The sequence below is a fragment of the Rhinolophus ferrumequinum genome, chromosome 21 (assembly GCF_004115265.2).
Source record: "Rhinolophus ferrumequinum isolate MPI-CBG mRhiFer1 chromosome 21, mRhiFer1_v1.p, whole genome shotgun sequence".
NCBI lineage: Eukaryota > Metazoa > Chordata > Mammalia > Chiroptera > Rhinolophidae > Rhinolophus > Rhinolophus ferrumequinum.
Window position 1 is genome coordinate 42,002,659 of NC_046304.1, and position 14,272 is coordinate 42,016,930.

A 14,272-nucleotide genomic window follows, 5' to 3' on the forward strand; every position below is an offset into this window, starting at 1 on the left:
CTTCTTTTTCTTATCAAAGCCTGTATTTTACCATGAGATATATTTTGTTTTAACAGCTGATCAGTTTATCTTATTTATTTTTCTTTCTAATTCTTCAGACCTCAGCAATCACCCAGCGGATAAGTCCCTGTTCCACCTTGACTAGCAGTACTGCCTCCCCCCCAGCCAGTAGCCCCTGCTCCACCCTCCCCCCAGTCAGTACAAAGGCAGCTGCCAAGGAGTGCAGCTATGGGGCTGTCACTAGTCCAACCTCCACCCTTGAAAGCAGAGATAGTGGCATCATCGGTGAGTTGGTTTTTATAATAACCATTTTGTGTCTTTTTTTTTTTTTTAAAGTAATGTTACACAAGTTTTAGGTTTTCAAAAAAATCTGCTTTTGGGTTGTTGACATGTATATATAAAATATGTTCTCTTTTTAATGATGCTGGAGAAAGAAATAAAGGTAAACAAAATGAAAACTATCCCTCTCTGCTTAATCACTCCTTTAAAAGTATTACCTGATAAAAGATGGGGTGGAAAGAAAAAGGTTTTTCTACTTCTTCCTGTAAATTCACATCTATCTACCAACAGAAGTGGTTCAGAAAAAGTTCCTTTCTCACTGACCTACTAGTATTCACTGAGGTTCTCAGTTCTTCTTCTACTCATTGCCCATTGTATACGTACTTGTTAAGGGAGTCACTCTCCTACAGATGAGTGAAGTTTTGGGAAATGTAGTCTTTTTCTAATGAAAAAGAGCAAGGACTACTCTGGGCTTAATATTTGAAAAACAAGTGAACTATGTAATAACAGGTTTGGTTTATATAAATAGTGCAACAGTAGTGCAAAATGACATCAGTGTTCTTCTCACACTGGGAGAACTAGATGACTTCCTTCTCTTTGCTTTTAAATACTATGACCATAAAATCCCTTCCTTATTACAAAATTTAGCATTTGGACAATAAAATAGTGTCCATAGGCCCCTAAATAATTCTGTCTTTGTGCCACAAATTAACTCAGTTTCTCAAACCTTTCCAGCACCAATCAGGACATTTATCATTTTTGTCGATAGATCTTATATTTTTGAAAGAAATTTTAACATCACTCTTCATTTTTTAATAGTTTGTTTCTCATTTTTAATTTATCTACTATATCTCTGCCACAGCTTCTGTTCAAAATGAATTAACTAGTACTGTCACCCTTGATATAATTCCAGCTAAGTTGACAGCAGCATGATGTTTTAACTAGTCACCAGTAAACATATTATTATTTATAAATTATTTGAAATATTGGAAATAGTAAAACCCATTACTGCCTTCTCAGACCTTTAAAGAAATAGTATTCTATTTTTGAGAACCTAATGAATGTGCTCATGGTTTATCTGGAAGAGGGGGATGTATTTCTGGGATATATACCAGGCAGGCTAAGACCACACAGATATAAGTAAATCTTAGCCAACTCTGATTTGGGACCTAATGATAAAAACTTCTGCTGGAACACAACACACACACACACACAAAAAAAAGCAACATGAAAGGCAAAGGGTTAAATAACAGACATTTTACATGTAAACAAGTCCTCCAGGAAACAGGAGTTTCCATTCTCTGCCTTCAGTAAATCCACTGACCCTAGCACCTGTGGGAACTCCAAGCTTCTGGTTAAGAATTACAAAGCCAGCTAAATCATCACAACTTGACACCAAATGAAATTATGTTTCAGTCAGACTTTACTGGAAGAAAAATGTTTGTATTTTAAAATAATGAGACAATTTCCAGAAATTAAGTTATGAAGCATACATCTGTTTAAAAAGAACACACATAGACATATACACACATAATGTAAATATGTATATATCACTGAACATATTTAGGTATTATGATTATAAAATATGCTGTGGAATCCATAAAAATCTCATTGGGGAAGGTGCAACGTTGTGTGTGGTTGCAAAACGGTTAGAAACCATTGGGCTATTTATGGCTGAAAAACTGAATATGTGAAATTATTTTTAAATTAAAGTGAGTAGTTTTGACCACATATCAAAATAATGTAACTTAATAGGACTTGAACATTTGAATTAGCTTTAAGATTATCTAGCCCATGGTTCCCAATATTTTCATGAACATGCCTGCCTTAGCTCAGATTCCTTAGAAAATAGATTCTGAGATGAAAGGTTATGTGCTAACACTTTATTAAGGAAGTATAAACCAGGGAAGCAAGAGTGAATGAAAGGGAGGGTGAGGCAGTAAAGGAGGGAGAGCAAATACCAGGAAAGGAATTATAGAGCTCACTCACAGGTGATTTTGTTGTCCTGCTAAAAGTCTCCAAAGAGACCATGTGTTTCTGAACTGTGGAAGGAGGCGATGAAAAGGGGATTTTCCTGCTAGTTCCCTTCTTACGTTGGTGTGATAACCCTAGTAGGGCATTATTTTCCCCACTCTTCTTATTGCATGAATCTAGTAGCCCTACTGCATCTCATGGGTCAGTGGCAACAAGAAGGTCAGGGACAGAGGAGAGAGGCTATATACAGCAACGTACAAGCACTGCTTGACTTGTGCCCATGATTCACACAAAGGACTAGGAGCAGCTAGCAGAAATGTTAATAACAGGGACCCAGCTTCAACCCATGGGAATGGTTCACGCCATTGCTCGGACCACTGTAGTCAGACAACAGGCAGGTGAGAGAGAGAGAGTGTGTGTGTGTGTGTGTGTGTGTGTGTGTGTATCTAGGGTGGCAAGTCTAGTACGGTTCAACCCTGCACCACATACATCTAATAGTCTTACTTTTTAGCATCTGATCTCATCTGGGAACATGATGCTATGACACTCTCAATTCTTTTCTGAGAGGAAAGGTCCAAATCCAATCCTTCAAGAAAGTGGCCAGTTGCAGTGGAGACTTAGCAAGCGTTCTTTAGTGGGCAAAAATAAAGTCCCTGCTGCTCCTACCGGTCCTAGAGCCCATAATGTATGTTTATTATCTCCTTCTTCCACCCATTTCAGAACAAAGAATATCAAAATAGATTGCAGAAAAAAAGAATGATGACCTGTAAAGGAAGGTCATTTCCTAATGATCAATGGCTCATTTCATTAAGAAATAATCCTAAGTATTTATGCACCTAATAACAGAGCTTCAAAATGGGAGATATCCACAAACATAATCAGAAATTTCAGCAGTCATCTCTCAGTTGATAGAACAAGGAGGAAATCAGTTAGCATATAGAAGACCTAAATAATTGTATCCACCACCTTGACCTAATTGTTATTTATAGGAAAGTCCACCCAAGAAAGACAGAGAATAGATTCTTTTTAGGTACACACAGAAGATGTCTCAATAAATGTAAATGGACTCAAATCATAACAAGCTATGTTCTCTGACTACAGCGTGATTAAACTAGAAACTAGTAATAGGGAAAAATATCAGGAAATGTCACAAGTACTTGGAAATTAAACAACATATTTCTAAACATTTGGGTGAAAAAAATCACAGTGGAAATTAGAAAATATTTTTAATTCAATGATAGTGAAAACAAAACATCAAAATTTGTGGAATGCAGTTAGAGAAGTGCTTAAAAGGAAATTTATAGCATTATCTGCTTATTTTAGAAAAGAAGAACGTTATTAAATTAGTGAACTAAAATTCCACTTAAAAAATAGAAAAAGAAAAATATTCAAACCAAAGTTAACAGAAAATAGGAAATAGTAAAGAGCAGAAATCAATGAAATAGAAAGCAGTAGGGAAAATTAATGAAACTGAAAGCTGGTTCTTTGAAAAAATCAATAACATTGATACACCTCTAGTCATATTATCAAGAAAAAAATGAAGATACAAATTGCTAATACCAGGAATGAGAGAGGGATTATCACTGTATACCCCACAGACATTAAAAGGATGTAAAGGAATAACTTTATCATGAACAACTTTATGCCAACAAATTTAACAATTTAGATGAAATGGGCAAAATCCTTGAAATGTCAAACTACCAAAGCTCCTTCAAGAAGAAAGAGATAACCTGAATAGCTTAATGGCCATTAAATATAAAATGACTTTGTTGTTTAAAACTTTCCCATAAGGAAAATTCTTAGTCCAGATGCCTTGACAAGTAAATTCCACAAACATTTAAGGAAGAAATAATACCATTTCCATATAAAGTGCTCTGGGAAGTTGAAGTGAACGGAAAACTTTATGAGGCCAAACCAGAGAGGATACTATATGAAAAGTAAACTACAGACCAATGTCTGTCATGAACAGAGACCTAAAAGTCCTTAACCAAATTCTCACACATTGAATCCAGCAGTATATAAAAAGGATGACAGAGACAATATAGAAAAAGGATAACTCGTGACCAAGTGGAAGTGGGGACTACTGGCATTTTGAGAAGCTTGATGGTGCCTGCCATCTCTGATAGAATTGACAGGAAGATGCTGACGTGGAACTGGGCTCCCTAACAACAGTGAGAATGCCCTGACCAGTTGGCAACACTTCTTTCTCAGATGCAAGGAGAACATACTATATAAAAAGCAGCAAGTCTGGAAGGCAACTGGAGTGTCTTCTTTGTAATTCATCTTCCCTTGTTACTACAAAGTCCAGAACTCCATTTAAATTTCCAAAGAGAAAACCACACTAAAAAGAATCATGGAAATTACCTCATGAACTTAGGTCTCTTCTTTCGAAAATAAGAATGTTTAAAATTTCAGAAGAGAATATGAACTAACATAAAAACTCCCCTACAATGACGTTTTGTTCTTGTTTTGTGCTGAGATTTTTATTAATCTGGAGTTTAATGTGTTGAGTCCTTCCATTTCTAGGGTTGATGAAAATTTTCCTGTTTATAATTAGTGGTAAGACTAGTTAAAATTCTAGAAGCCCTTTCAGTTTTTGTGTAATTTCATTGAGGGACTTGCATAGGATTAGAGCTATAGTTAGCTGTACAAACAAGAAGATCCTGTATTACTTCTTTGTTTGGACAGGTTCTTCCTCCTGTACTAGCTTCTACTTAGGGACTTTCCTTTTTCTGATTCTTGTTACATATTGAAGGACCAGGAAATAAATTTAAATTGGGGAAAATATAGGATAAAAGGTGTATAAAGATCTTTTTCAGATCTCTGGAGCTCTCCAGCAATTCGTGAAAATTATATAAATTCCCTTTTAATGAAATTCTGAAATTTTTAGCATTGATAGGCCCTAGTTGTAGGTCCTTTAGCATTGTTACTGTGTTTTCCTGAAAATAAGACCTAGCTGGACAATCACCTCTAATGCATCTTTTGGAGCAAAAATTAATATAAGACCAGGTCTTATTTTATTATAAGACCGGGACTTATAATATAAGACCCGGTCTTATATAATACAAGATAATATAAGACCAGGTCTTATATTAATTTTTTTCTCCAAAAGACGCATTAGAGCTGATTGTCCGGCTAGGTCTTATTTTCGGGGAAATACGGTATATGAATTTGTTTCATTCATTTAAATAGAGTTGTTAAGATAAACACATGAGAGATGTGAGAGTTACATTTTGATGTCAATTATTTAAACTTTATGGTGGAAATGAAATGGTCATTAAGTAATTTTTTAGTCTTGAATTTGGATAGTAGTAAACAGATTAATCTCTAGGTATGTTGTTTTTTTTAATTCATTTTACTCTCTTTTTTTTTTTTTTTTTGCAGCTACGTTAACAAGCTATTCTGAAAACGTGGAACGCACAAAATATGTTGGGGAAAGCAGTAAAGAATTAGGATCTGGAGGAAACCTAAAACCTTGGTTGTCTCAAAAATCTAGCATGGATTCCTGTTTGTATCGAGTAGATGAAAACATGACGGCTTCCACCTATAGTCTGAATAAGATCCCAGAGAGGAATTTGGAAACAGTTTTATCACAATCAGTACAGTCTATTCCTCTGTATCTTATGCCACGACCAAACTCAGTAGCAGGTAAGGTTTTTTTTAATCACCATTTTACTGTTGTATATATTGAAATGAAAATAAATTCTGCTCTAACAGTATTTAAATCTTCTTTGCCCAAGCTACTTTTGTGTTTGAGTAATATACATGAGTATCTTTTTTGACCCTGGGGGAAGGCTTGTGTTTCTCAAGTGATTGTTTAGTTCCGTTCCCAAAATACATAAAACACATATAAAATCAGAAACAGAACCTATAAAGTATATTGTCGAAGTACTAAAAATCTTTTTTCTCACATCAGAAGTCTTTGAAAGAATTCCAGTTTGAGGTTTTCGTTTTTAAAAACTTTAGTTTTAAAAAACAGTATTAAATTGAAGTATATTTTAGTAGAATTTGTATTATGGGAAATCATCATCCATAGTTTGAGGGAGTGGCAGGCAGGCAAGAACTCAACTTCCCCTTTCTAAGAGCTCAATATTTTCACAGTACCCTGGTGATCTTGTCATAAAAGAATCACCAGGTACCTACATTGCTAAAGAAGAACTGAAACACCACTTAAAACACCACTTCTGTACCATTCATGAAGGAATGGTACAGAAGTTTTAAGTGGCTGGAATATGGAGCCATTATTCTTTAGTAACTTTAGAATTGATGTCAAAGCATTATTTTTTATACAGCTAAGTTGCTATTTAATAATTCAGACCAGGAGCTTTTGCAGAATAGTTGGGCATTCTGGCATTTTCAAAATGCATCATCAACTGGACTTTGTCCATACTACAAAATCAAAGGTATGTTTGTCTTTCTTACTTGCCTGATAAATGCCTGGAGAGGCTTATCTCACTGACACAAGACAATAAAATACTTACTGTAATCAAGAGCTCTTATTTCCCAGATGTAATTATTTATGTTATGCAGCTGATAGTGTAATGCTTCTTGCCTTTCCCATTTTTCTTTCATACCTTTTCTAAACCATTACTCTTTGTTCCATCCTCTGGAAGACAATCAGTGTCTGTCATCAGATGTGATTATGGGGAGAATGAATGACTCATCTGAAAGATCAATAACTCAGAAGATTTTATTAATTTTTCAAGATTATTCACTTTTACATAATGACAGAAAATTATCTTTCCTAGGTTTTTTTAAAAATATGTTGGTCCATAACCATGATGTCATTAGAATTCTAAAATGCTATAACTTATGAGAAAGTGCTAGGCAAATTCAGTCTTTCCAGAAAAGATATATTTAAATCCTTGTTTATATAAAAATGGGGAAATATAGCCACCCACCTTAATAGTACATCCCAATTTATTTCCTAACTAAGCTGCAGTGATTTCTAAGAAACTTCTGGCTCTCTTCTTTGAAAAGGGCTCTAAGTGTTTAGTAGGAGACAGAGGTACAAGCTTCTTTTGTCCTCCTTTTGGTTTACTAACGAGATTATAAAATACTTTGCCTTTCTTGAGCATAAATGTCTATAGACATTTATTGTTTTATGCAAATTCTGTTAGGGTTTACGAAGAGGTCTCCAAGACTAATTAGCCAGTTATGATTCTTCCCTCACTGTCTAAAGCTTTCTAACACTATTGCTTGCCAGAAATTGGCATAAGGCAGCTGTCAAAAATATCAATAAGTTACCAATTATTTCTCAATTATTGCAGAAAATAGAACCCAGGTTTCTATATCAGAAATTTTAACCACCAGGTAAAAATATCGTTTGAAATATATATATTTTTAAAAACTTTACAAAGCAAGCAACATTTTATCAGGTGAAGGATATATTCTTCCATTACATGAATTGTAAGATTTTAGTTTCTTGAGAATTCTATCTTGTAAGAGCTGATATTCTAGTTACTTTAAATATTTTAAATTGCAGTCAACTGCTAGGGAATTGGCATCCAATTAGTAAATTTTTCAGCTTCTAAACTGCCTCTCATGGTATCTTTATTTGTTCTTGCCATTTAGCAACTTTACTACTTATGGGCATCAACATAATTGTGGCTACAGTCCATTGGAACGGTGACTGAAGCAAATGTTAAGACAAGAATTTTATGGAGAATTACAGAAGGGAATTCTAGTGGATACCCATTGTTGTTTTTGTAACATACTCAGTTACAATGTAGTAAATGCCGTAATACAGTAATTTATGAAGTATTGTAGGAACACAGAAGAGGAAGCATCCAAGTGCAAAGGGAGAGAGCAGAGTAGAGAGGAATAGAAGACATCATAGAGAAGGATGAATAAGAAATCACAAGAAGGACTAACAGAAAAAAGAGGAAGGAGGCACATTATTGGTATTTCTGCATGACTAGAACCTGGGGTACATGGAAGGAATAGTAGAATGTTGTTGTTCAACATTTGATGTTCAAACATTTGATGATTTGATGTTTGAACATATGATGTTCAAAAGTGATACCAAGGACCTTATATACTCTGACAGTAAGTGTTGGGTTTATTTTATTGATAGTGAGGAGGATAAGCAGGAGCCATATTATCAAATTTACAGTTTAGAAAAAATGACTATATATATATACACACATACATCTCCATCCTTGTAGGATAGACTGAAGGAGGAAAGCCTGGAGTTAGAGAAAATAGTTATAGTTAAAAGCTTCTGGTATTGTGCAGAATTACAGGGAATGAATTGCCAGGTTGAAGGCTGTATCAGTAGAGTTGAGAGATTGTCTTGAGAGTTTCCTCTTTTTCACCTTAAAAAATAACATGCATTAGACTTTTGTAAAATACAGAGAGATAACAAAGAATAAAATAAAAATGAGCCATAATCCTCTTGCCCAGTGATTCCTGCTGACAAAGTCTAGAAATGAAAGATTCATACTATGATTCATACATATATAAATCCAATAAAAATTGAAATTCAAACAAAAAATACAAAAGAAAAAGCCCCTCTCCACCTAATACCTCTCTCCAAAGGCCAATATTACTTATAATTCTTTAAAATATATATGCACAGTATATATCTATATATGATTATAATATATGTAAGAGATGTGAGGTGAAAAGCCAATAGGATTTATACAAAAGAAATGAATGCATATGTCCTTATAAAAATGTATACAAATGATCATAGCAGATTTATTTGTAATAGTCAGAAATTGTGACATCCCAAATGCCCATCAATAGGTGAATGGATAAACAAATTATAGTGTATCCTTGCAATGGATACTACCCAACAACAAAAACAAAAGAAATATTGATACTGCAACAATACGTATGAATCTCACAATAGTTACGCTTAGTGAAAGAAGCCAAATAAAAAGAAAGTACATACTACATAATCCCATTTGTGTAAAAGTCTGGAAAATGTAAGTGAATCTATAGACACAGAGTGCCTCTCTTGTAATGTAACCATCTGCATATGCAGGTATCACCCCTTATATTACCTTGTAGTAACTGGGGCTCAGAGAACAGGCACAAATGTAGATACTCACTGCTGCTATTCCTCTGAGTAATAAATTGTCTTTCATCTCTAATCTAGATGTCTCATGTCTTCTTCCAGCATCCTGTTAGTTTAGAAAGGATAAAATGTCAGATCCTTCACAGTTCTTGACAATGAGATACCACTGTACCCATACCCACAAAATGAAAAGGCATGGCAATGCCAGGTGTTAGGATGTGAGGCAGTTGAAATTGTCATACATTGCTGATGGGAGTGTAGTAATAAATTGGTACTACCACTTTGTAAAGCTGCTTGGCAAGATCTGTTAAAAGTGTGTGAAGCTATGTACGCGTGTTACATAAAACCTAGGAATTTTACTCCTACATAGGATGCCCATCAAAAATAAGTTCTTATGTTCACCAAAAGACAAATACGAGAATGTCTGTATCAGGTTTATTCATAAATCATCCAAATGTCCACCAACAGTAGCCTGGATAAATAAATTGTACACAACAATGAAAAGAATATACTAGTGCTGCAGACACATTATAGAGAGTGCATACTGCATGAAGTATGTATATTTATATGAAGTTCAGGAAAACAGACGGAACTATGGCACTTCTATGGTGATAGAACAAAAGTAATGGTTACGTTTAGTGGGAATATCAATTAAGGGAGCCTTCTATATGTTGATCTGAATGGTGATTGCATGGGTATACGTATATAAAATTTACTAAGCTATATACATGGAAGATCTATCCTGTTTCCCTGAAAATAAGACCTAGCCAGAAACTCAGCTCTAATGCGTCTTTTGGAGCAAAAATTAATATAAGACCTGGTATCACATTACATTATATTACATTACATTAAATTATATTATATAAGACCCGGTCTTATAGTATAGTAAAATAAGACCGGGTCTTATATTAATTTTTGCTCCAAAAGACCCATTAGGGCTCATTATCCAGCCACGTCTTATTTTTGGGGAAACAGAGTATGTACTTCATGTATGTAAATCATACCTCAACTTAAAATATATGTAAAATATATTTAGGCTCCTGTCTTTCTAGAAAAGTTTTCCCTTTTCTTTAGTTTAGAAATAGCAGTCCTAGGGTTGCCTAGGACTAACTAGATATTTGAAGAAGTACCTATTTTTAGTATTGATTAAAAATAACCTAATTGAGAGCATAAACCTAGGATCAGTACCCAAACTGACTAGAAATGATTCTAATGACCACCTTAGTTCAGTGGCAGCCTAGATAAAGTCATGAAACAGCAGTCTCTGTGTGAATTTTTTCATCCTTTTTAAAAAACAAGTATATTGAGCCATAGTTTACATACCATAAAATTCACCCATTTCAAGTAATTCACCCTATTCAGTAATTTTTAGTATTTGGTGCAAAAGTAATTGCGGTTTAAAAAGTTAAAAATAATTGCGAAAACCGCAATTACTTTTGCACCAACCTAATTAATATATTTACCAAGTTCTACAACTTTCACCATAAATTAGAAAATTTTCATTATCCCAATAAGATTTCTCATGTCTTTTTAATGTTAATTTCATTCCCACCCTTAGCCTCAGGCAACCACTAATCTGCTTTCTATAGATTTACCTTTTCTGGACATTTAATATAAGTGGAGTCATACAATATGTAGTCTCTTGTGTCTTGGCATAATGTTTTGGAGGTTCATCAACATATCAGAAATTTGTTCCTTTTTATTGCAAATAGTATTCCATTGTATGGCTGTTACCACATTTTGTCTGTGCATTCACCAGTTGATGCATAGCTTTTTTTAGTTTTTGACTATCGTGAATAGCACTTCTATGAACATGCATGTGTAAGACTTTGGGTGGACATATGTTTTTATTTCTCTTGGAGAGATACCTATGAGTGGAATCGCTCAGTCATAGAGTAAATTTATGTTAACTTTTTAAGAAACTGCCAAACTGTTTTCCAAAGTGGCTACACCATTTTCCGTTTCCACCCACAATATATGGGGATTTCTGTTTCTCCACATCATCTCTACCATTTGTTATTGTCTTACCTCTTATAGTTATTCTAGTGAGTATGAAATGCTATCTTGTTCTGGTTTTAATTTGCATTTTCTAATGACTAATGACGTTGAGCTTATTTTGTGTGTTTATTAGCTATTCATATATCTTCTTTGGCAAAATAGCTATTGAAACCTTTTGTACATTTTTATTGGGTTGTTTGTCTTACTGAGTTGTGTAAGAATTTATTGTATATTCTGGATACAAATTTTTATCAGAGATGTGTTTGAAAAATATTTTCTCTCAGAATCTGTTGCGTATCTTTTCGTTTTCTTATTGATGTATTTTGAAACAAAAATTTTGATGACATCAGTATATCAAATTTTTCTCTTATGGACCATGTTTTTGGTGTCATTTTTTAATCTTTTTAATAGAAAGTATAATGTTTATATCAAGTATTCCAAAACAATGATTTTTCTTTGTTATTAGAGCTTGTTTTATTTCAAGCATTGGAAAATATTTCCTGTACATACTTAAATGCTTTCTCCCCTCTTCTTTTCCCTCTCCTGTCCTTGCCCCATGTTAAAAAAAAATAAAAGGGATAATATTAACCTAAATTGTTATGCTTATAGACCTTAATTATTATTTTTTCACCTATCACAATGGTCATCGTATGACATTGGCCTTTCTGGCTAACAGAGATTTTCAGATTCATAAACAGTACTTACCATGCTTCTAAAAAGGAAAGGAAGGGGGAAAGGTAAATGCACCATCAGAAGCCACATCTGTCCTGGAGAATAGGATTTTACCCTGTCAGAGTGGTACACACTGACTGGGTTACTTGATCAGATAATTTTCTTTCTTTCTTGTCAGTGTTGAATGTAATACAAACAGACCTACTGTTGTCTACAGGGCAAGTCATAGGTCAGGTACTAGTTTGTATTGGATTGTTTTCTGTGTCTGGAAACCATGGTTTCAGTGTCCTCACAAAGAGGCAAGAAAAGGAGCTATAAACTAAATGACTCAGTTATTTTCAAAATTGAATAGATTATAGGTTGAAAATGTTTCCTGAATGTAGAGAAATAAAATTCCTTCACAGGGAATTACTCTTCTAACCATATAATGTGTGTAAATATTTGATAAGACCACCACCTCTAGTAGCTTAAATAATTAGATATCTAAATCATTTTTTAAAACCAATTTTCTTAGCTCAAGAGGGTCCTTCCTCTCTTCTCATTTTAGCTCTAGATATACATATTTCCCTTTACTTTCTAGTGTGTACATAGAAGTGGTTTTCCCAAACTGGGGGAAAGTCAAATACTCAAGTCTTTTTGGTTAACAGGAATAATTGAGGATTTCAAATGTGAAATGAGTTTAAAATGGAAATAAAAGGCCTTGTTCAAATTCAGCTTTTAAATTTCTGGGTTTTTTTTTTAACTTTATCTCAGTATGAGTAATATAATTATTTATTTTAGAGACCAAATAATATTGAAAAATGATGAGAAAATACCAATTGCATCACTATTTTAAAAACTTAGGGGAGTAATTGTTCAAATGGTCCGTGCTGTGTTACAGACTGCTCCCCACTTGGGGAAGAGAAGTACCCTCTTTTGCCTGAGCTTATTGTCATCTAAGGGCCATGTCCAGCAGGACCAGGAAATTGTCAAGGATTTATTTACCATTGCTGCTGAATCGAACTCTAAAACCTGTTTATATTATTCCATAAAACCCTTGATTTTAAAAAGAGTGGAGGGGACCAATGGCTTTTATAACACATTGGTTTTTATAATACTTTTACTTGCAGGGAATAGAGTCAGCACATATGCAAATGTTCATGTTGATTAATTTTTTTCTGAGCTTTTAACTCACAACAAAGAAGAAATATGTAATGAAATTTTTTAAGCAATCATGCACTTTTTATTAACTATTAAAACAACTCTGATTATTATAAGTAAAAATATATTGGTCAGTTAGATTTAGCTGTATACTTTTAGAAACTTAAAGACTCAAACAAGTGAAGTCTTCTTAGATACACTAATTAAAGTTCCATATACCACATACGAAGAAAGTACTATTTACTGAAAACAAAAACTTTTGACTAGAATGACAGTCACTGACAGTGAGTTTTGGCAGTCTGTAGCATTAAGGCTTGTGTTTTTCCTAGAGTAGCTCAGTTTTTTTAATATAAATTTAGATGTTTATATACTTTTAAGTTAAAATTCAAAAATATAAAAAAATTAAAACTATGTGTTTTATTGTTTTCAAAATAGAAATCACTATTGCATATTTATTTTTAAGCCTGTTGGGTTCGAAGTCATAGAGAACTCTTGTGGACTTGCGGTTGCATGGCAGAAGTTATCAGAAAGTAGGCTTTCTATGGTCTTTTTTGGTGTCTTAAAATGAGACTGGCAATGAATTGGAGGGATGTGGGAAGCAGGAAATACTCGCTTGCAACAGCTGTCCTCAGTGCTTTGTGTGAAAATGAGGAGTCTATCAGGGAAGCATACAAACAACTGAAGTCAGTTAAAATATAAACTCTTACCATCTACTTGTTAGTGTTTGAAGCTGCACATTTTTCTGAGAAAGGATCTAAAGAATCAGGTAAATGCATAATGGGAATCCTGGGGGATTTAAATGAATCCAATCACTTAAACTGTAATGATGATTTTACAAAAAATTAAAAATGGGCTTTTCAGCAGTTAGAATGTTGGCTTTATGAATCAAAGGTGTAAGGACAACAGCTTCTTGCCAAAGAACATAAAAGTGTCATTCCAGGCTCCCTGCTCAGATCAGCCAGAATGACAATTGTGCTACTAAAATCTGTTTGCGTTAGTGGCAACTGATATAAGAAGAAACAATTCAAACTGATTTCAAACTCAATAAAGAGTTGCCTCCAGAATGTTTTGTACCAAATGCTGTCTGCTGTATTTTTTTCTGCCTACTTGCGTACTAAATTATTTTGTCTTCAAGTTTGTCAGTTGAATGTTCTATAAGTGAGTCAGCTGTTCCAATCTAATGAA

The 14,272-nt window shown here is 34.0% G+C and overlaps 1 protein-coding gene across 11 annotated transcripts in view; it reads left to right on the forward strand.

The window, feature by feature from the left end:
* Positions 1–14,272, forward strand: part of TANC2 (tetratricopeptide repeat, ankyrin repeat and coiled-coil containing 2) — a 283,842-nt gene that overhangs the window by 162,486 nt on the left and 107,084 nt on the right. For all 11 annotated transcript variants that reach the window (XR_004421261.1, XM_033089675.1, XM_033089678.1 and 8 more), the window contains 2 exons: positions 99–285; positions 5,638–5,901. Coding sequence is in view for 10 of the 11 variants with exons in the window: in XM_033089675.1 (XP_032945566.1) it covers positions 99–285; positions 5,638–5,901 (451 nt within the window). In the remaining variant the exon portion in view is untranslated. The remainder of the gene's footprint in view (positions 1–98; positions 286–5,637; positions 5,902–14,272) is intronic.